Consider the following 23,547-nt stretch of genomic DNA (forward strand, 5'->3'; position numbering starts at 1 on the left):
GCCCCCCCCCCCCCCCCCCCCCCCCCCCCCCCCAAGTATCAGTTCTCAGTTCTTTGAGTTCCAAGTTCAGTTTCTGAGGGACACCAGTGCCCACAAAGAGATTTATTGACAATAGCTCAAGTACCAAAGCCTGAACCGACATCACCCTTTCGCTAGTGCAGACGTGCAATCTCGACCGTACCTTGAAGACTGTTGTTGCTCTTCATTCTCTTAATTTCTACTGTGAAACACTTTTATTTATGACCTTTACTTTCCATGTTTACCACAACACTGTAAATACTTGAGGAAAGCCCTGGATTTCTAAGAGGACAATGATGACAAAAATGTATTTTAAATTCTATTTTTTACGTTGGTTTTGGACAAATGTGCTTCTAAGAACCCTGTAAAACTGGAGACCTGTACAAGTTGAATGTGGGGAAAGCTTTGTTACATGTTGACTGTTATGTGTTCCTTAATTAATGTTGTGCACTGGGTTTTCTGCATTTGAACCGTTTTATTTTGGACACCAACATTTGAATGATGAAGTATGTATTGTAAAGGATGTATCATTTATCTTGAATGTAATGTATTAAAAAGGTCGCTCCTTAACAAAAAATCTTTACATTCTAAGCCCCACTGTTGTGGTCAATGAAGAGCAGTGCAGTCACTTGAAGAGCTGTCCTTCCTGCTGTAGGTTTACTCCTTTGAATTAAAGTTATGGAACATTTACACTTATTTCCAAAGGCATCTCCACAAGTTAGGCCCTTTTTGGTTTTCTTCTCAGTCTGTATTTATTTTGGACAACACCAGACAAGCTCAGTTAGCAGGTAGGTCCCACCCCCCCCCACCCCCACCCCACCAAGTCTGAGACTGAGACTTTAGTCCTGGTTAGTGGCTGAAAGTCTTCTTGGAATCAGCTCCACTCATTCCCATACATCCTGTCCACTAATGAGATATCTGGAGGTCAGTCACAATCAACTTAGCTCAGAACTGTCAGCTTTAGATGGCAAAAAGAAATCACTGATAATACAGAACATGGATTGTATTTCCACCTTACATTTTCAGCATGGCATCTGAAAAGATATTTAGAGAAGTTCAAAATAATTTAATTGTCTATGCATAGACCTACCACAATAATGTTTTGTCACTTTTCCAATGGCGTAGCACTATGGAGCAGATCAGGAGGGCAATCTGCCTTCAACACTGACAATTCATTTATTACGGCTCCCGTGTACAAAAAGACCACTCCATGGTAAGTACAAGTTTACAAAATGCTGTTCATCTTCACATGATCAACACCTTGAATTGGTGATGTTGTACACAAGTACCCAAGGGAATTGCACAATACAAAGGCATGGAAAAAAAATCAAACATTAAAATAGATATTGCATCTTTAAAAGCTAACTTTTGAACTTTTTCATAAATACTTCATTTTGCAATTAAAAGTTCACCTGATTCTTCTTATAACAGAATCACAGGTTAATGTAGCGAAGGAGGAAAATTCCAATGAGTACTGTGTGATGAGAAAAATAAACAGCAATGACATTCTTAGGCCACATATGTTACAGTACGACATCAAAAGGCCAAACAAGTTCTCCATAAAATGGTCCAAGCCAGTGTATGGCCATCTGTGTGTGTGTGTGCCTGTCTCCATTCACTAGTATACTTTGCCCCTAAGATGCTCTAAAATGCACTGCATGATTGTGTGTGTATGTGTATATCTATGTCAGAACCCGAGTCTGTCTGTGTGTGTGTGTGTGTGTGTGTGTGTGTGAGTGTAGCCATTCATAATAATCCCAGCATGGTGAGGGCGACAGATGTCCACTTTCGACCCGCTGCTTTAGGCCCAGCTGTGCCCTGCAGACAGAGAAGCACACCATTCTGTTGATCCCAGCTAATGGACAGAGGTGATGTAAATGTATAATCTCAATATACAAAACTAGTCCAGACACCTTGCGGTACTCAGAATCGCTCCGCTAATCCAGTAACACTTTTAAAATCATGATGTTTTATTTTTTGTTTCATTTGTTCCTCTTCTGGTTTAGTCTACACCAGCCTTAATGCAACAAACAACATATATTACAAAAGTGCTGTGTGCAAGTCGGTGTAGGCCCATAAAGTAACTAGACAGTAACGGTTCTCACTTATATTGGCGTGATGAATACTCCAAATCTCCCTCCTTGTCTAACTGGGATTGGGCTTCGCTGGAGACTTCTGGAGCTGCTGACAGAAAGAGAGAGAGGGAGGGAGGGAAAATAAATACTGTCAGTGTTAGGGAAGAGAGACACAGTCAGGCCTGTATCAAAGGAAAGGCACTGATCAAAAGGAAACTTTATTTAAAAGACAATGAGGATGATTGTCACAATGCATGGATGTATGTGTTTATTGAGACAGAATTAGTGGAAGTAGCAAAAGTGAACTTTTCATCAATTTCAATACGGCAAGAACTCAAGAAATTCAGAATGAACTATGAGGAGCCATGTGTACAGATGTCAATCTAAATCCACAAACGCACTGGTTCTTCAATTCAGTAGGGACTCTGCTATACCTCACAGATGCCAAAGAGTGAGTCACACTGGGTGTTGCTTCTAGAATGCATCTATAAAGTTCTGGAACAAAGAGCCTGGGGTTCAGTTCTCATCTAGAGTTAGGAGAGCACTACCTACTGCGGTCAGGAGAGGGCAGCATAGCTTCGTCAGACAGAGAGCGGTGCGTGTGACTGACTCATGGTGGGGTGGAAATGACACAAACTGACGACAGAGAGCTAAACCGCTAATGTGAGAGGATACATTCTCAAAAGTGAACGTAAGACAACAGATGAGATTAGAGGACTGGAGAAGATTGCAAGACAAGGCATAAGCATCAGCAGTAGTACTATTGTCTCACAAAGGAAATAAAAAAGAAGAAAATAAGACAGACCTTAACAATACATCTAAAGGCGAGAATAATGAGAGTGAACAGACAAAACAAAATGAATAGTGATTTTTCTTTAATGATTAGAACAACAGGCAGATTCGCTACCATACCTGTGATTGTTCTTTTAGAAAATCAGGTAGCTGAAATTCACCCTTAAAGACCTGGAAAAACAAAGGACTGGGTTTTAGAAGCCAACACAAACACACACACGGACGCTCTGTGCATAGCTTGATCCTGGTTAGATCCACCGCTGGCATCAAGGGCCTGACATAAATCTTTCCCGTCCTTAGGAGTATGATTCATTATTTCCCTGGCCTGCTTCTATGCTGCTGCTCTAAACTGATCCCATAAACTGAATGAAATGAGAGCCGTTTGATCAATAAGCCGACATGAGCCTCTCCTCGGAACGCATTGTGCATTGTGGCGGAAGTAAGTATAGCAAAATATGGAATTCATGGCACATTGAATTTCTCAAGGCCTCTTGTGAAATATCTGTCACTGGATGTGTGTGTGTGTGCATGTGTGTGTATATGTTGGGGGGTTCACAGAGTGCATTTTTTCTGTGGGAGCCGCCTGCTCTCCCTCTAATTCACTTTCTGTCACTTTCTCACTAGTTCCCCGGTAGGCAGATACGGTGTCGGTTCCCATAATGTAAAGTCCAAGTCTCTGTTTTGCTCTTACCCAACACTCAAGGGCCATGAGGCAGCCAAGGTTCAGGGATGAAAGCAAGTGAGAGAGAGAGAGAGCGGGAGATAGAGATAGAGAGAGGGAGGGAGCAGGAGACAGAAATGGAGGGAGGGAGAGGGAGAGAGCGGGACTGCTGCTCCGAAGTCAGTGTTAACATGACGGAGGGCCAACATGCCGGCTATGGTCAACGTCTACGGGGATGCGAGGGAGGCAAGGAGTTGTGATGTCTAATTAGGACGACTCAAACTGATCTCATCTCTTGGCTCTCTCTATGTGTGGGACAGTAAACCATGGAATTTGTGATGGTTGGAACACAGGGACCCAGCACAAGACATATCATTCCAGGTGAGTCCATCAATTCAAGACACATATCTAAGCTTGTCTGCAGGCTGTGGCTAGATGGCAACAAACCCAGCCAACCCAATCTGTCTCTACCCTCTCCCTTTCAGTTCACAGACACAAACACCAAGCCAACCCACATTAGGGGGTTGTACAAAGCCTGATTCTTAAAGTGAAAGAATTAGAAAAAGAGACAAGAGACCCTTGTGTGAGCCTCGTCATTTTTCAGATAAAATCCCCCTCACTCTCTCGGTCTGTCTGTCTGTCTGTCTTTCTGTCTGTCTTTGTCTCTATGAGCCCTGAGAGGAGATAGAGAGAAAGAGAAGGAGGTGGAGATGGAGATGGTCGTCTCAGTCGGTGTCAAACCAGAGAATCCCCTGTCCAGCAGTGAAAAGTGGTGCTCAGAGCCCTTCTACTGTAAACAGGGTTCCAACCCATTTTCTCTGACACATCAGAACTTCTCCGTCACTTTTCAAGGACCTTTAATGAAAATTCCATGGTCTTTTTCAACCTGCAATTGTATATTTAACAGAACAGATTGGGCCTTATTATTGAATGAAAATGGAAAACCGTTTCCATTGCTTTTCTATTAGGCTAATTAAACTGTCACATGGAAACAAAACATTATCCATGGAAGAGTACAATAACATTTTTTTCTTTTTCCTTAGACCATACAACAACTTCAAGTTTCATGACATTCCTGAAACTTTCAATGAATTGTCTGAATTGTGTGACTTTTCCAGGACTGCAAACTGGGATTTTAAAATTCAATGACTTTCTCAGTATTTCCATGATTGTAGGAACCCTGAGTTAACCTACCAGCCCCTTTAAAACCTGATACCCCACCACACCCCACACCCCCACCCCTTAGTCTGACGTGAGTGCTGACATGGGTGTGGGCTACAACACTCCTCTGCTTCAGTGGCTACTGGAGGATAAAAACAAAGCTCTGTGAGGACCACTGGCACGGGCCAGAGGCATACCCAGGAGAGGAGGAAGGGCTGTCCACATGGACAAGCTGTGTATAGTCCATCACTGAGCTCAAGCCGGAGGGACGTAAAGTAAGCCTCTGGTAAACTAATATATTATGAAGTTCCATAGTATTACACATGTTTAATGGTATAACATTATTACATGAGTATAATAATACTATCAGAACAGTATTATACTAGCATACTTTCAGAGTATCATGCTAGTACTATACTTCTGCTCTGGTATAGTTTATGGGAGTTCCCTCATTAGGAATGAGTGAGAGTGACAAACAGCCGACTGCGAGAAGAGAGAGATAGGGTTTCAGTGGTAAAAGGAGACGGCTATGACGTTTGGAGACAGACTGACGGTCTGCAGGGTGGTGGTGTTGGTGTGGAGATTTGGTGGGGGGTTGGGTGGTGGAGTGGTTGTGAGACATGGCTGTGGATGGCAGGCAGGCGGGCTTTATGCCTGTGGCAGTGAGCCGAATTTACATGCAAGGGATCCAACACGAAGAGGCATGTGTGCCTGACGGCGTGTTCCCTCAGGTTCCATTCCAGATGTTATGATCGGGAACAGCTTCACAATATAAAAAAAATATATAATAATAATTGTGCGCAGCTAAAACCATTTGCAGGGCGAGAACAACCAAAAACCTTCAACAGTTAATGCGGGGAGAGGAAACGAACCAACACACCAGGGTCACACAATCCAAACAGTAAATCCTTCGATGGGGGGGCTGGGAAGGGGAGGCAGGGGGTTACTGGTGGAGAAAAATGACTGAGCGCTAGGGCTGGGAGGCAGCCAGACGCTGTTGCTCGTATGTTAGCGATCAATGTGCTCCGTGACGAAAGGCAGGCAGGCAGGCCGGGAGCCAGACACCCCACAGCCCCTCGTCCTCTTCCTCCGAGTTTAGTGAAGACCCCAAGCCTCTCACACAACAATGTTCTGAGCACCAGAGGCCAGCCAACACTGAATTATCACCACCCCCCTTGCTCCACACACACACACACACACACACACTCACCTCACACACTGCAATTTCATAACAGTCACACCGCTGAGTAAAGCCCTGATAGAAAATATAAATATCTGCAAAAAGATAGCCAACCATTCTGGGCCTTAAGTATGCTGATCTTGCTTCTGTCCCCCTAATCACATCTGAAGACCAGGGAGATGAAGTCCAAAATAACAGGGTTGCCAGCACTTGGGTTGACCCGAGCTGAACTCAGACTGCTCTAAGCCATTTGGACAACAGTCATTACTAAGACATTCCACTCTGACGAGCGGAACAACCCAACACCCATCACCGGGGAAGAAAAAGTGTGCGTGAGTGTGTGTGTGTGTGTGTGTGTGTGTGTGTGTGTGTGTGTGTGTGTGTGTGTGTGTGTGTGTGTGTGTGTAGGGGGGGGGGGGGGGGGGGGGGGTCACTCAGTTAGTACAGGAAGTATTTTTTCTGTGCCGGTGGGGGTTTGTATTAGGGCACAGTGGGGCACTCCGGCACTGGTTTGATGCCCTCTGGCAGCAAACACCCGGGAAGCCTGGCCAACTCTGCCAAGGCAAACCCCAACCAACACTTTGCATGGCTGCTGAGTCCTCGCATGGAAAGCTGAATCTTCAATCACACACGCACGCACGTACACACACACACACACACACAAACACACACACAAAACACTGATATTACCATACACATTCCATCTAACACACATGCTCACACGCACGCGCACACATGAGGCAGCTCTTGTGAGGCAGGGAGGAAGTTCTCTTCCTAACTCGTATGGAAAAGCTGACTGCTTCCCGCAAGAGGGATCGTTTAGCTCTCTCTATCTCTCTCTGTCTCCCTCCCTCGCTCTCTCTCTTTCTTTCTCTCTCTTCCTTTTGCATTCTCTCTCTCGCATTCTCTTTTTTGCAAATGTTGTTAACTTAATCTCAGCCATTATGTGATACCTGTAATTGGAACAACAAGTTTGACATAATAGTGTGTGCCTGTGTGATGTTAAATCAACTTTACAGAATTTGAAGGGTGTGATATTTCAACACACGAACATAATGCAAGTGTGGCAACTTTAGTATAAGCAAGACAATGGACATCACTGCGTTCAAGTAGCAGAAAATAATGCACTCTGCTTTGCGATGTATTACCACCTCAAACGTGCCTTATTTTCTGCTGTCGGCCATTATCCCTTACTTAAAGCATGCTTAGAGGGTGGGCTAGCTGGCACGGTGCGTGGGAGGAGAAGGTCAAACGGGGCGGTGTTGTCCGATAAATGAAGCTACGACTGCATCGGTGGGCAGGAAGCTGATAATATCCCCTCTAATCCTCCTCTGCTCAGTCTCTGAGGAGAACGGCCCCTGGACCTGACCCCACAGGCACCCCGCATAGCACAAGCCAGCTTGGTGCGCCTGACCGCACAGAGAGGGGTCGGAGTTCAAACACAGGAGCACGGAGCTGTAAGCCGAGAAGAACATATGGATATGGATATATGCGTGTGGTAACACACACACACTCACTCACTCACTCACTCACTCACTCACTCACTCACTCACTCACTCACTCACTCACTCACTCACTCACTCACTCACTCACTCACTCACTCACTCACTCACTCACTCACTCACTCACTCACTCACTCACTCACTCACTCACTCACTCACTCACTCACTCACTCACTCACTCACTCACTCACTCACTCACTCACTCACTCACTCACTCACTCACTCACTCACTCACTCACTCACTCACTCACTCACTCACTCACTCACTCACTCACTCACTCACTCACTCACACACACACACACACACACACACACACACACACACACACACACACACACACACACACACACACACACACACACACACACACACACACACACACACACACACACACACACACACACACACACACACACACACACACACACACACACACACACACACACACACACACACACACACACACACACACACACACACACACACACACACACACACACACACACACACACACACACACGTCTCCATTATAGGAGAAAGCAAACAGAGGAGAAGATGATAAGGAAAGCATAAGGAAGAAAAACGAGTTATGAGTAAGATTAGGGAAATGCAGGATATGGCATCTAAAATCTATCACTTACCCATGATGAGAAAAGATACTACTAAATTCATTGAATGAGTTGCATTACTTTCAGCTTTGCTCTGTTAATGATAAAATGTGAGATTAAATTCTGGCCATAACCAGAATCTTGGACAGGCTCCTGACTATCGAAGTGATGATAGGTTTCAAGGGGAAAGTCCCAGCTACAAATCACAGCGCAACCAATAAATGAGCACGTAAAAAAAAATAAAGTATCTTGCCATGACTGTCTCACCCACACAGTTTGACGTCCAATTACACATTCCAACTTCCCAGCTCCGTCACTGGGACCAAGGTAGTATTGATCCCAATATCAATTTCTCAAAGGGAGCAGTGGAGTTGCAAAGCCACTTAATAGGCATCGATTGTGGGTTTGGAGGTAATCCAGTACACATTCATTTACAGCATGCATATTACACAAATAATAAACGAAGCTGACGGTCAAAGACCTGACGTTTTGCCACAACAGGGAACACACACACACACACACACACACACACACACACACACACACACACACACACACACACACACACACACACACACACACACACACACACACACACACACACACACACACACACACACACACACACACACTCGGAGAAAATGAGGGGCTTTATCAACCTTGTTGATATCAACCGAATAAATCAACACTTCATCAGCATAAGCCTGATGAAGCCCTGAACCGTTCTTCCTTGTCCTATAGAGAGATGTTTGGATCATGGGGACCAGACAGTGCATTTGTGAAGCCCTAAACGGGCGGTTTATGACTCATCTCTACTTTCACACCTCTGTTGTAGCAGGTATGCTAGACGGGCGAGCAGAATGCACTTCTGCCAACTGACTCCATCCTACCAGCACATCAACCACCATGCAACGGAGGAACCTATGGCACCCAGGACGAACCTTTGAGATGGCATCGGCAATGGACGCCACAGGAGATGGAGTTTTCATATGATGTGTCAAGTAATAAATAAACCACAGAGAGAGAGCTTGGTTCCAATTAAGTGCAACGCTCACTTCCTACAGTAATGACATTACTTTGGTCATTGAATGTATTACCTAATTCATACAATCAGTGCTTGATTAAATGCCCACTGACAGAAACAAGTTTATGGCTAAGCCCAAAAACCTAGCCCATATCAAGCCATTATTTTTCACTTTTCCGTACCACCACAATCCTTCAGGGGGATTTGATATACCTTTAAGCCAGTGACACACCAAACCGCTTTCAAAGAACTAGCGGCAACAAAGGTTGACTGTTGCCTCGAACTATCGCCTTTGTCTAGGTCAAAAAGTTGTAGCGCAAAGACTACAGCCAGTTGCCTACTAGCACTTAGTTCTGTGATTAGTTCTCTCCTTAGATACATGGGAGTGTGACTGTAAGCATCTACATTCAGAAATGGGGACTGACACAGCACTTGTTTTTAAGATGTTCTGTATCGGATCTTGTTATTCAGTCATGTCATTGCAGACTGAATTTTTTTCACATGGACATTAAGACCATGTAAATTATGAATACATTTTTAAAATACAGCAGATTTCTCCATCTGAGGGACATAAAACAATATTTGTATAATATTTCTTCATTGTACTCGTTGACAAACTAACTCTCAACATGCTCAATCAGCCCGAAAAGCCGTCGGCCGTGGTCCGCCTAGTGGCAAAGGTGCTTCACAGGCTTTGCATAAAAGCAATAAGACAGGTCTGATGTGGAGGGGTCAAGTATCAGCCTCAGCCCTCGCACCAATCACTCTGCTCAACGTTTAACAAAGCAAACAGCGTTAAGTTCAGGGCGAGGAGCTTACGAGGATGGCATTTGTGTTAAGTGATGATTTACCTTCCTTCTCCCACACTGTGTCTGGTACGTTCACAAAGCCTCATTATTGTCTAAGGACAATCATTCACTAAAGTGGTCCATCAGGTGAAACACTACCTGGTCAATCCTCAAAAGGTAAATATAGAAACAGGTGAGAGAAGCTCATGGGTCATTAGTTTTAGAATATGGCAAAAGCAGCAGGGGCCTCCAAAAGTTTTTTTCTTTTAAAGTTGCATTTCAGGTTTAAGGTGGTTGGAGAAATACCACCTCAGGCAAACCACAATGATGACCAAACTAGTTCCTTCCTTGAACTTTAAGGTGGTGCACATACCATTGACCCAATCAGATGGCTTTGAATCTAACATATGAGTTTATTCACTGAATCTAAACAAGGGAGAAAATGAATAAATATTTGTGGGGTACGCCTGAAAAGCCAAGCAAATCTCGTCCACATCTGGTTTCAAGACTATACAGTGCATGGCAGGATGTCTTGGGGAGAGCGATGGTGGAGAAAAACAATGATGCCCCTGGTACACTCTGCTCTACATTCCACTGTTTCTTCTGTTCATATGACCCATTTTGATTCATACTGTGACCTGCACCGCAACTACAAAAAGCCAAGCTAGTCAATGTTCACATCTGCCTGCAGTCCAATTCGGTAACACACACACACACACACACACACACACACACACACACACGGCAGCCATTTAGAGGTCATCCTAGTCTTCTTCCCTTGAATCTCCTTTTTGTGAGAGTCAATCTTGCCAGGAAGCTAGTTTCGACTCCCCATCTCCTTTTCTCAGTATTGTAAAGGAAAACAGCTCTGAGAAGAACAGGGGGGTGGGGGAGGCCTTGCAAGACATACCAGCTGGGAAAGGCATTAGGACTTGCCTTCGCTCAGCTGGCCAGCTATGCTAGGAGCCTGCGCGGACACGTTCAGGGAACACAGCCACCACCGCGCAGCAGCACCACCGCTTTCCTAATACACGGCAAGGCTCGCCGTTAGGACCTGTTACCAGGGCAACCGATTTCAGGCTGCAGTCAAACAGCACATCACTCCCAAGGCCATTCTCACGACGAAATCCCGGATTCTGAACAGCAGACCAACGGAATGGCTGACGAGCAGATCCTAAATCTTCCTCTAAACGTGACTGGCCTCAAACCTCAACTGTGCTGATTTCTGATTACGCATAGAGTTAAATGAAACCCTCGCAATCCTGTGTTACGGAGCCATATTTTAATAGGTGAGTGATCCATAGAAAGTTGGGGAAGGAAATGCAGAGCAGATTAAAGGCACTCAGTGTTGAGTGCTACTGATCAGTCCTCTCTTCCCTGTACTTAAGTCTACTGCCACAGCTGGACAGAGCATAAACAGCTAACCAGCAGCTAGCCTCCCTCTCACGCTCTCACGCTCTCTCTCACACACACACACACACACACACACACACACACACACACACACACAGACACAGACACACACTTGAGTTTTGTGTAGGGTGAACACCTTGTTAACAGTTTTCAGGGGTTTATTGGCCCGTCTTCTTGTGCATATGAGCAGGAAGAAGGGGGGAAATTGGGTGAACAAGCAGCACCGCTGGCCTTGATCCAGGGGAAGCACGCTAATACCCTGCAGATGTGCACTGCACTCCCCCGCTCCCTGTGTCAGGAAGAACAGGCAGGATCTCACTTCAGTGTGTGTGGGGAGTTGCACACATGTACTGTAAATGGGTTCTCATGCACATACAGTATACACACATTGACTCAACACACAGACAGAAAGGCACAGATACATTGTTTTCTTTCCTCCACATCTCGGCTCTGGGTGCCTCTATTCTTTTCGTTGTCACGGACGGACAGACGGACGTACATATATACATACAAACACACACACATATATGTAACTTGGTCCGATGTCAAAAAAACTAACAAAAAAAAGTACCAAATAAATGAAGTGAGTATTAGGGATTGCCAAGGCCAAAGTAACTTGGCAGGCCTCATTGTTCACGGTTCCCCTTGACAGATAATCAGTGTAAAAAACCTCTGGTTCACCGAGAGTCTCCTGGGAAATAACATCTGGAGGAGCAGTTGATTCTCATCTGTCCTGACCACCCTGCCCACTTCAGCTGCTACACTTAGGTATTTGAGGTTCCACGGTGGAGGATGGGCCACTGTCATTTCACATCATCTTCAAAAGTTCTGGGTTCTACCGTCACACTGGGGAGCTAGCTGAAATCTGCTCCGAAAAAATCTGCCAACAAAACCAACACATACACACACACAGGCGTTTCTGAAATGCTCCTCCAGTCCTCCAGAGAAATTTCACCACACCACAGAGTATGAGGATGGATTCTCTCTGCCAAGGCCGTCAGGACACGGGTGATAGAGATGACAGGAAGGGGTGTGTGAGAGCAATGACACAGCCAGGGGACATAAACCATTAGCAGAGTGGATGAGTGTTGCAGTGATGACAGAGTCTGACGGCAATAAACATAAGAGCAGCAACTCCACACCCCCATTCAACTCAACTCACACAGTCACACTCGGAGACACACAGCCAGGAAACTGAATGCAGTGCAAGGGGAGGGGAAAAACTCACTCCATCGTATGAATTGTGGTCAGACATATCTGAAGCCCACCAGCTTATGGAGAGCTTAGGAATGCTTCCCACCACAGTTATTACCTTCTTTCCCCCACCTCCCCTTCCAGAAGATTCCATCCCGTCATGCATTTTTCCCCCAAGTTCTGAGTCTGTCTCTACCCCCCTCCCCCCAAGACTTTCCCAACACGTCTGTCCCAGCACATGGAAAAAGTGTTGCAATGTCAGGGATGGATACCGGGCTTCCCCCGGAGACATAGACATAGACATAAAGAGAGAGAGAGACAGACAGACAGAGAGACAGACAGAGAGAGAAGCCCAGGCCGGACTACCCCACCACACAGCCAAGAGAGGCAGAACCCCGGAGCCTCTGAGGCGTGCAGGAGAGGAGGAGACATGAAGAGCGGGGTATGGTTCACATTAGAACGCAGCTCACAGCGCCGTTCCCGGCAGGAACCACCCAACCCAGCCTAATCAGGCTCAACAAAACTAAGATGGAGACACAGAAATCCAGGGAGCCAAAAGCTATAACAACCTAGCATATATCTGTACTCTTGTACTCTGCTAAACACTGGTTGGTGAATGAGTTCATAGTTAGCCCTTCCACAGAGACAAATCCACAGTGTGTGACTGAGCTGAAGTCTGCAGTAGTAGCCTGGCTTTCATGCAGCTATTGAATCACATTCTGCTTACCGCAGATGAGATGACACGGTAACACCGCCACCCCCACAGCCAAACATTTCCCAGAAATGTGACCATGTCAGGCTTGGACCTGGCTGTGCAAATTCTATTTGAGGCATACCCTAGTCTTACCTTGACCTATGACTTCAGGACGTGCTTGTTCCTCGCAACTGGGGGGAGGAGGGGGGGGGGGGGGGGTGAAGTTTAATAATGACCTTCTCTGCAAGACCATACAGCCAGCACGCATAAACAGGAAAAAGCAATCAATAATAGATTTTGAAAGATGAATGGGAATACTCTGCTTGCAATTGCTGGTCAATCTTATCTCATTCTATAACAGCTTCAGCACCTGTTTTATGCTCACAGAATAAAGTAGTTGAGTGTCCATTATGAAACATTACTAATTATTAATAATCTATAATCTCAGAGGAATGATGACATTTACAGATATTAACTGGGGTGTTCTCTGATGGCTCATGTCAAACTGGAGGCATTGGAATCGACTTAATGTCTCAGGTCATGTACTGTACTGTTTTTATTGCACTGTTCATTGCAACGTGCTACGGTCATCATGAACAGAAATGAATAAAAAAAAAAAAAAACAGTCTCGTCCAAGCGTCTCAAGCAATGTGAAGGCATTAAACAGGAGAGGAAAAGGTCTTAATGGATGTTGGGCTACTCCCATCTGTTCAATAATATTAAGGCTAGTTCTTCTGGGGCAGTGTTTAGTGCACTCAACGCTAAAACACTACTCTGGACTCACATTTCCAGCACTCACTTTGCTTTTAAACCTGCTCTCACGAGACCCACAAAATTGAAACAGATAAAAAAAAAATCTGTGAAATAAAACGCTCCCCTGACAGGCAGTCTAAAGTAATTTAGAGAGACAACCATGAAGGACCTTTAGGACACACAAAAACCAAAGGTGCTCGGGCAAACTTAATCACGAGGAGCGGCTAATGGCGAGAAAGAGAAATATTCAGTTAGGGACGCCACTGTTAGGCGTGTCTGTCGTCACAACCTCGGTGTGAACCAGCAATCACGAGGGCAAACATACAGCTAAGTGGATACTTCAACAAGCGCCCGTGTGGACAAGATGGAATTTAAGTATTCTATTTCTGGGATCAGAAGATAACAATATAAAACAGTAATTATTCTTCTGAAGGTTATGAAATCCCCAGAGCCTCGTCGCCAGAGCGCTGGTCACCTGATACTGCCACCAGAGATTACACAGGACTTGTTACATTACATTACTAAGCATATACAATCCTTCCTTGGCAATAGAGAGGCTGTGGATACACGAAAAGGTCAAAAGAACATATGGATGATTCATTATGGTCTTTCATGACTCAAACTCAAACCCAGAGTTCATATTTTCCGCATGGCCAAGACAGTAACTTCCCACAGACTTACATGTGTAGACCATCAATTGAGGAATTTATTTCGGTAGCTTATGAGCAGGGCTTCTAATCTACTAAGTCAGGGAGAATGTGACACAGAAATGCAAAATGGGTTTAAAAAAAGAAATAGGGCATTCTTCAGCTAGACCATGATAAATATGTCTAACTGAAGATCAGCGGCTTTGCACGAAAGGGTGTCAGGGGACGTCAGCCTCCCTGACAAATGGCTTTAATATGTGAGTGAGGAAATCCTGATGCCCTGCGGCAGGACTGAGGCGGAGTCTGACAGCCAGTGACTGGGACTCACCCTTCTAGTGTTGTCCAGAACTCTGGGGTCTGGCCTGCCGTAGTTGGGCGGGTTGGCGTGCGGGTCGTAGCCGAGCCGCGAGAGCATGGGGGCGATGACGGCCATGTCCCGCAGCACGTCCGCCGGGATCTTGCCCACCCACTTAGATAAGGCCTCCACGTTGACAGGCTTGATCACCTGGTCCGTAGACCTTTCTACCCTGCAAAAACAAAACAAACAAACAAACACACAAAATGTCAACAAAAAACACAGGCCTTTGGGTGACAGGACGACACAGTGGGCAGATTAGCGACAGAGGCTCATGGGCCCCTCTCCACGTTGACAGGCTTGATCACCTGGTCCATGGACCCTTTCTACCAAAACAAACACACATCAAAACAAACAAACACACAAACAACAGTCAACATAGACGATGACATAGCGCCTTTGGGCGACAGGACCACCCAGTGGAGAGATTATCGGCAGAGCCCTGCGGGGCCCTCCCTCACGGTCGGTGGCTAATTGCGGGTAATTGGATCGCACAATACAATTAAAAATGGCCCCAGGCCTCCCTCGCCTTAAAGCACCCTGTAAAATGGCCAGAATTAATGACATTTCACTTTCTGAGATCATCTCCCTTGTCATTGCGCATCAGATTTCATGGCCCACACAGCAATCAGATTCGATTAAGATATTACGACACTTGTGAAAAGGCTATTTTCCATCGTGATGCACTAGCCCCTTGGAAACGCTATTGCTCTATAAGCGGATTAGTTGGCGTTGACTACTTTTTCCCAATGCGGCCATAAGTAAGAACAGAACACTATTCGTTGGCTGCAAGGCAATCCATGTAAATGGAAAAAACAGATAAAACCGCTGAGATGTAGTGAGACTTGCAGCTGTAGCCATTTTATGGACTATATTCATTTGCAGCTGTTGCCAGTGGGAAGTCAGGGCCATACTGTATCTCCCTTTGGCATGAAGTGGAGTGCGATGAACATTTTGAGACTAATGAGAAACAATCTCAGTATTATGAAACTGCATGCTGACCTGGGGCTAGGAGATTGAATACAGAGGCTTTTCCCAGATCACATAGTTTAAATGATGTGTATTGCCACTCAAACCCAAAATACCCAACAAATCCGAAAACACGTTTCCACTTAATGTCTCCATAAGCATAAACTGTACAGTGTGTGTCCATTGATTTCAAAGCTGAAATACATTTTGATCTGAAAGGTTAAAGGGGGAGCTGGCAGCTTGGTGATAAAGTGCTTTGACTATATTGCAACACTCATTTGAACAGTCAGCCAGCTAAATTCCCCTCCACATCACTTGGCAACAACTTGTGAAATAGGCGAACTACTGTTTGATTTAGCGAATCAGATTAGATTGAGACATGATTGAGACACGATTGGTTTGGCCTGGAATTTCGATGTTTTCCTGTGTAATGGGAAATACCGAAAATACAAAGAACTGATGGCAGGCCAAAAACAGGCAACGCTGTTTTGTGCTCTATTGTCACAGGTAGCGTCATCGGTGGTAAGCACAGATGCAGAGGATGGCCTTGTGTGTGTGTGTGTGTGTGTGTGTTGTTGTTTAAATATGTCACAAACATGGTAAATTAGTAACTGGAGTGAAATTAGATATTCAGTGAGTCCTTGGATGACTGTGTTTACAAGGAAAACAAACAGTCACCTTGTGAGGCAGATCTGGGTTCCAAAATCAGTAAGAAAATAGTGACATGCTCCGAAGCTCTTACAAAGATGTGACTGAGTTTATTTGGGGGGGGGGGGGGGGGGGGGGGGGGGGGGATTGACTGAACTGGTTTACAACATATGTACAGACAGTTTTACAAGCCCTGACGAGAAATTGTCTTATCTTTGGAATAATCGTACAGGACAAGGTCAAGAGGACCAAAGGTGCACTGCTGTCCACCTGTTTGGCAACCTTTACTTCCATATACCTTCATGTTTCAATGCACGCACACACACACAGCCACACACACACAAACGTGTTTTCACAAGTTCTTTTTGAAGAACATCAAACCTGTAAGCCAGACTTGAGTCCTTGAGTTCTCCCACTAGGCCACATCCCACCGGCGCGCACACACACACACACACACACACACACACACACACACACACACACACACACACACACACACACACACACACACACACACACACACACACACACACACACACACACACACACACACACACACACACACACACACACACACACACACACACACACACACACACACACAATACTGAACCCAGATGGGAGACAGCCCCACTAAAGCCACTGGCCATCTGCAGCAGAGGCCGAGGCCGAGGGGATGTACTTCAGGCCTGCCTAAAGCACATCAGAGAGACGCTTCTCCAGGCGTCCCGGGAGTGGGGAGGAGAAGAGGGTTATGGCAACAGCATACTAAAACAGAGAGAAAAAGGGAGAGAGGGAGGGAGGGAGAGATGGACTGAGGGAGGAGGAAGGGAAAGTGACAGAGAAGGAGAGATGAGAGAGAGATGGAAAAATAAAAAAGGAAAACAGAGGGAATGAAATGTGACGCCTTTTGTTCAACTAGAAAAATAAATGTAATAAATGCAATACCCACACTGACTTGAATTGGATCAACAGAATGTCACATTTCATTCAGCCATAGGGACCAGGACTCCCCCAAACCCCCCACCCCCTCTGCCTCCGTCTCCTTTGAGCGGCTCACCACTTTCTGGGGCGAGGCCTGTGGCAGTGACTCATCCTGGCATGTATCACTGCCGAGGCACTCGCAGGAGCACCAGGTCCAAGTTTGAGCGTGCCTTCTGATGCCTTCCCAAACACGACAGAGAATAGCTGCTCTATGTGTGTGTGTGTGTGTGTGTGTGTGTGTGTGTGTGTGTGTGTGTGTGTGTGTGTGTGTGTGTGTGTGTGTGTGTGTGTGTGTGTGTGTGTGAGACACACAGCCATGCTGCCAAAGAGAAAAGGCAGTCCTCAGGTCAGCGGCACGACGCAAACACAGAACTCAAAAACGCTGGCAAGTGCAATTTTCATGACACTGTAGCAACAGCAAGCACGCATAACACTGGCAAAGTACAGCGGAAACCAAACGAAGGCAAGCCTGGGCTATAATCTAATCATGCTAAATTAAATCTTACTAACGAGAGAAGCGTTCCCAGATTCGTTTAGGAGCATGAGGTACAAGAATGTATTGTAACTTATGAGGTTAAGCACATTTTTCCCCTTCTTAACCACTCCTGAATGGACCATGTGATTGTAATGTTCATCAACTTTCCCTGATCAGTCGCACGTGATAAAATTCACCATGTGATTGTAATGCCCTAGCTTTACTAAACCAATTCAGCCTTCAAATAATTCAACACAGGTAAATCAATTGTGGTTGAGTAGGACTGGAGCTCCAACCTGTTTCATATGAGGATTCATCTTAAAGCTTGGTCATAGAGAGCATATTAGTGTACTCTACAGTCACTGGGGAACGTGTTCTCTCATATCCACTTAAAAAAATACATCCTCACAATAACATGCCAAGTTATTTATCCACAGGCACTGTGAGGTCCATTTAAGCAAGAAGTATCCACAGCATTGTGCTTCCTCAGTGAAGTCCCTTGTCAGTTGTACTGATTGTTGATCCATTTAAAAAGAGAGTGCATTCTTGTGCCTCTACAGCACTACTAGATCCGTAATGGTTAATGGTTGCGTTCACTTTTTAAATGAATGAATAGAGAGATGTTTCCTCCAAGGCATTATGTGTAGAAATCAGAATTCAAACGAAATAAAAAACAATCCAACAAAACAATGGAACAAAAACAGCTCAGAGAGGGATACTAGGCCATTCCTGACTGGCTTGCTGTGAAATGACTAATTGTAATTCTCCATTGAAAGCAGGCATCTTTCATATTCTCCTGTTGCCATGGCCAACAAATGTGGAGCCACTGCTTACGTGCAGCAGTACTAACTGGCATGAATATTTTAAGACATTAACACTCCGCAGGGTGGCATCTGCTGAGGCAGAGAGCAGAGGGGACTGGTAGCGCAGCTGGGTGTGTTTTGTGGAGATGAGGGAGCACATGGTGTCATCCTCACCATTTTCGGTTACGCCTCTCTCTCTCACACATAAACACACACGCTCTCACACACAGACACACACACACACACACAGACACACACACACACACACACACACAGCTTGATTTAGAGTAAATCTGCTCAGTCATTTTTCCCGGTCTCATATCCTGAACCGGGCGCGTGAATCATAGACAGCATTGATCCGAACCTCCTACGGTCCATATGTGCTGTGATACAGAATAGAAAAGGGAAGAAAAAAAAAAGCAAAGCAAAAACACCAAAACAAATAAGGCCCAATGTGAGCGTTTTTCAACATGTATGGCTCAGGACATAGAACACAGATCTCTATCTCCATAGATAGGAATGTAGGGAGAGAATGTGGTGGATTTATTTTCCTGTACTGACAGAGCATCCATGTACTCTGCGCCACTCTATCCCCAGCATCTGTTAGGCTCTTGGCCTTCATTCACACAAATAACAACAGGCTGGGGGAGCCGTAGCCAGTGCTGGAGCGGTAAGAGGTGGTTAAACTATGGATGTCCAACGCATCATGTCTATGTCCCTGTCCAACTCATCGTGTCTATGTCCCTGTCCAACTCATCGTGTCTATGTCCCTGTCCACTGCCTGCCCCCCTCTCTGTACACAAAGTGCATTCAAAGTTCATGTTCAGCTAGCGCAAATGGAAATTGGAATTCCCAATGTATAGATTTGCACTGATTCAGATAGGTTGCCTTGCTAATGTCATGTCCCAGATAGCAAAGGTCCAGTGGACCACTGGGGGCAGAGATGGCGGCCCATCAGCCTTTTGCTTATCGATTTTCGGACGGTCCACACGGCCCACCGCTTTGCCACTTAAATAACAAAATATATATACTTTTTGTAAACTCCATTTTCACCAACCCTAGATAGACCCATAGATGTGTGCAAGGTAAGTCTTTATTTGAGCAAGTCCCATTAACTTCTTCTGTTTAGCATCTGATACTGTAAATAGACTACGCAAAGGATATGATTTAGAAATTCCAGGAATTTACTTTATTTTCTTAATATCCACACCCAGTTAAATTAAAGATGATGGTAGTCTGAGAGCTGACCAGAAGTGGTACACCAGCAGTCCACAGGTGGACCGATATATGCTTGCCATCTGGGGTCTATTAGCCAGCTACTTCACATTTGCAAACAGCCTGCTTGAACATTAATCTGTAGGCTACGGTGACTTACACGATAATAACTAATTTAATTCAAACTGAATTACCTGAAAAATTGAGAACTACTTGGTTTACTTATTTTTTAAGGATTCTGGAAATACCATCTGATGTCCATGCCTGTATTATGCATGCATGCTGCGGAACCCGTCATTTAATTGCTGGCTTGCAAGTAGTGGCTGCATTGTCACTGAGGAATGACAGGGAAATGAGAGGGGAGAGGTAGAAGGGAGCGGGAGAAGGGGAGAGGGGCGAGGTAGAAGGGAGAGGGACGGCTCGTGTGCCAGTTTGTTGGAAGGGGCAGTTGGGTGTGCTGTTGCTGGCCTAACGCAGTGACTATATTTTTGACTCAAACTTTTTAAATTGACAAGTTAGTAAACGATCATAAAAAGGTGAACGCTGTTTTTGTAATAAAAATGTCTCAAGCCTAAAGGTGATTTCTCATGCCTACTTCCCATCTCTCTCTTTCCTACCCATTTCTTTTCATAAAGTCGCTTTCGAATAAAGGCTAGTAAAAAAAGGGAATCACATCAAGGTCCTCCCATCGCGTCTAACAGGAAATAAATAAAACTATAAAATAAATAAATAAGCAAACAAACAACCAAATGTCATATGATGCTCCCTACTGGAAGAGGCACTTAATGGCTTCTGGCTGTTTGTCAATTATTCATAGGGGGAGCCTAGTGCTTTCCACAGGGTGCTGGTGTATTACTAAAGTGAGATAAGAGAGAGACCCTTTGCCGCCCAGGGGACGATCTAAGTAACGGTGTGGTTGCTGGTATCAGTCATCTAAATCATGGGCATATAATTGATGTTAATGGGCAGGCCCTAGTCAGGTTGCCTATCTGGTTGCCCAGCCAGGCCAGGAGGGGGAAGAGCCCTGTCTGATTGATGGAGCTTTGGAGAAAAGGACCTGGGGCTGCCAACATGTAGCACTAAGTGGATAGGCACTCTCTTGGCAGGTGTTGTGGTGGAGCCAAATTGAATGGAGTTCCAGTTCTGTAGTTCCCTGCGGAATGAAGGGAAGAAGTGATGTTTACGTTTTTAAAAAGTGGCTCTCAGAACCATTAACGACCGGGTTTGGGCTGCACCCCTTCCTCTTCCACTTTCCAAATATCGTATCATGACTTCTGTGAAATGGAGGATGGTGGGTAAGTTTACAAACTATTTAGTACAGGCTGTTTTGCTGACTGAAGGCCACAGGCTCAGCTGACCAGTAAGTTTGTCTGTTTGTGTTTGTGTGTGTCTCCGTATTTCCGTGTGTCCGTGTGTCTGTGTGTCTGTGAGAAAGAGAGAGAGACCTCTATGGTTGTGTGTAATGAGAGTGCACATAGCTATGCTCTACTGGTAATTAGCATGTGTAGGTTATATGGTATGCTCGTTGTATCCTGTATGACTTGCGGTTTCAAGTGGTAGGATAATGACAGTGTCAAAAGGGAACAGAACAAACAAACCATTGCAAAGCCATCCGAATAGAACCACAATACAAAACAAACCTCAAGTACAACGAGGAGACTAAATCATAATAAGTAGTCATGAAGTGGATTTCAAAACAGTTCTGAGAATGGGTGACCAAAAATTGGGTTGTATAATAATATAATAGAGCCTAAACTGTATAACCAAAAGCAATCTAGTGGATGCTCATCATTTATGAATATTTGATTGCAGCGGGTGGGGAGTGCACATGTCAAGCAGCTGGCCAATGACTGGGGCTGATCTCTCCCTCCCTTTCTGTCCGTCCGACTCCCCCTCTCTTTCTCTCTGTCTCCGTCTGTCTCGCTCACCCTCCTTTGGGTCAACCCCCTTCAGCCCACTGTCTCCAACCCTCTCCCTCCCCGTCGTCCTCTGAGGAAGGGGGGTGGGGGCTCTTTTGTCTGGTATGGCTACAGAAAGTGGAGTGGGCAGAGGCTGCACTCAGGCCCTCTACTGTCAAGGGGATGGCTAGCCCAGTAGGCGCAAATGATGAAGGGCTGTTAAAAGACCACTAGACCTACCCGTCAACCTTCCACAAGGCCAGGGCGGAATCTTCTGATGGGAAGAGGGTCCTTCCTCTGTTGCTGCTGCCACTGCTGCTGCTCTTGCGATAGACTCCTCAGGAGTATTTTCCTGGTGCAAAACACGTGCCTCATTGGAAGTCAAGTGAGAACTCCACCAGATGTGTTACTCTGGAACAGGGTTCCGAACAAACTCTTTAATTACCCGCGCACGAAGGGAACATCATGACAAGAGTAGTGATTTAGTTGATGATAATGGGACACGGCTCTCTCTCGCTGAGCATTTGTCTTGCTGGCTGCAAAGTAGCTAACTGATTAGATCTGCCCGTGCTGCTATAGAAACAGTCAATATACAGGGGACGCCAAGAGACATCTGCAGCAAACAAAGATAGGAATAAGCGAGAGATGGTGGTGTGTGGGAGGGGGGGGGGGGGGGGGGGGGGTGTAGGGAAATCAATTCACCACAGAAACAGCTCTTTCTGTGGTGTCCAGAACAAAAGACAGAATCAGTGGCAATTAATGAAGGAGTGTGGTGAGAACCGTTCATACGTGGTGTCTCGTTGCAAACACCGTCCCTCCAAGGACCTCAAGCTCCTGCCACTCTGAACATGGACAAGCCACCATTTAATGTCCCAGCGGGGTGGAAAAAAAGGGGAGGGCAAAAGAAAAGGAAAAAAAAAAAATCAATGAACACCATTCACAGCAATCTGCCCAACCCTGGGTCACTAGGGCTGCTCTGCCAGCCGGGCCATGCACAGCCAGGGAGGAGAGTTTCACTGGGACTAATGTCTCTCTCCAACAAGCTGAGAATGCTTATCTGCCCTTGAATGCTGACAAAGACAATGAAGAAAAAAGGAAGGAAGCAGGATGGGCATTTGAAATTGTGCAACAGGCATGCTGACACTCATTACAACAGTCCATGACTGGCGTAGGGTAGTGGAGTGGAGTGGAGTGGAGTGGAGTGGAGCAGGGCAGAGCACACAGCATGTTGCAGTCCTCCTGTTTCTCTGTCTGGCTTCCCCACACCCTGCTGGTGCTCGGAGAGAAAGGGAGAGAGTTCGGGGAGGGACGCCGTAGCTATAGAGGTCAATCTGCAGACTTTTCCCCCTTTTTTTATGACATTTCCCGGATATTGGGTAGATTTCATCAGATTACAGCTCGGATTCGAGCGGCCGATGTTCATGATACGTTTCATCAAAAAGTGTTGATAAATGGAAAAAGAAAATTGTTCGCTGGATGCTGGGTTATTTGGAAAGCCTCAAAGCAGTCTTTTTCTGCCATCACTTTTCTTATATCCCCATGTGACTGTGGTAACACAAATTCAATCAGCTTTTAAGATTCCTAGGATATCTAGACCACTGTGTGTGTGTGTGTGTGTGTGTGTTCCTTTGAAATACCATACTACCTACTGGGCACAAAGAGCCCCCCTGTGTAAGACCAGTTCTCTGC

General features: G+C 45.6%; 1 protein-coding gene across 2 annotated transcripts in view; it reads right to left on the reverse strand.

The window, feature by feature from the left end:
* Window positions 1–1,175: 1,175 nt before the first annotated feature.
* The window catches only part of tpst1 (tyrosylprotein sulfotransferase 1), a 31,614-nt gene continuing 9,242 nt past the window's right edge, over window positions 1,176–23,547 (reverse strand). The window contains exons 3-6 of one of the 2 annotated variants that reach the window (XM_080844360.1): window positions 14,840–15,038; window positions 3,006–3,056; window positions 2,124–2,199; window positions 1,176–1,836 (exon numbers count right to left, since the gene is read on the reverse strand). In XM_080844360.1, the coding sequence (XP_080700486.1) occupies window positions 2,164–2,199; window positions 3,006–3,056; window positions 14,840–15,038 (286 nt within the window). In that variant the 3' untranslated portion in view covers window positions 1,176–1,836; window positions 2,124–2,163. The remainder of the gene's footprint in view (window positions 1,837–2,123; window positions 2,200–3,005; window positions 3,057–14,839; window positions 15,039–23,547) is intronic. The other variant, XM_080844361.1, reaches the window with a different exon arrangement.

The sequence above is a fragment of the Sprattus sprattus genome (genome assembly GCF_963457725.1).
Source record: "Sprattus sprattus genome assembly, chromosome: 9".
In the NCBI taxonomy this organism is placed as follows: domain Eukaryota; kingdom Metazoa; phylum Chordata; class Actinopteri; order Clupeiformes; family Clupeidae; genus Sprattus; species Sprattus sprattus.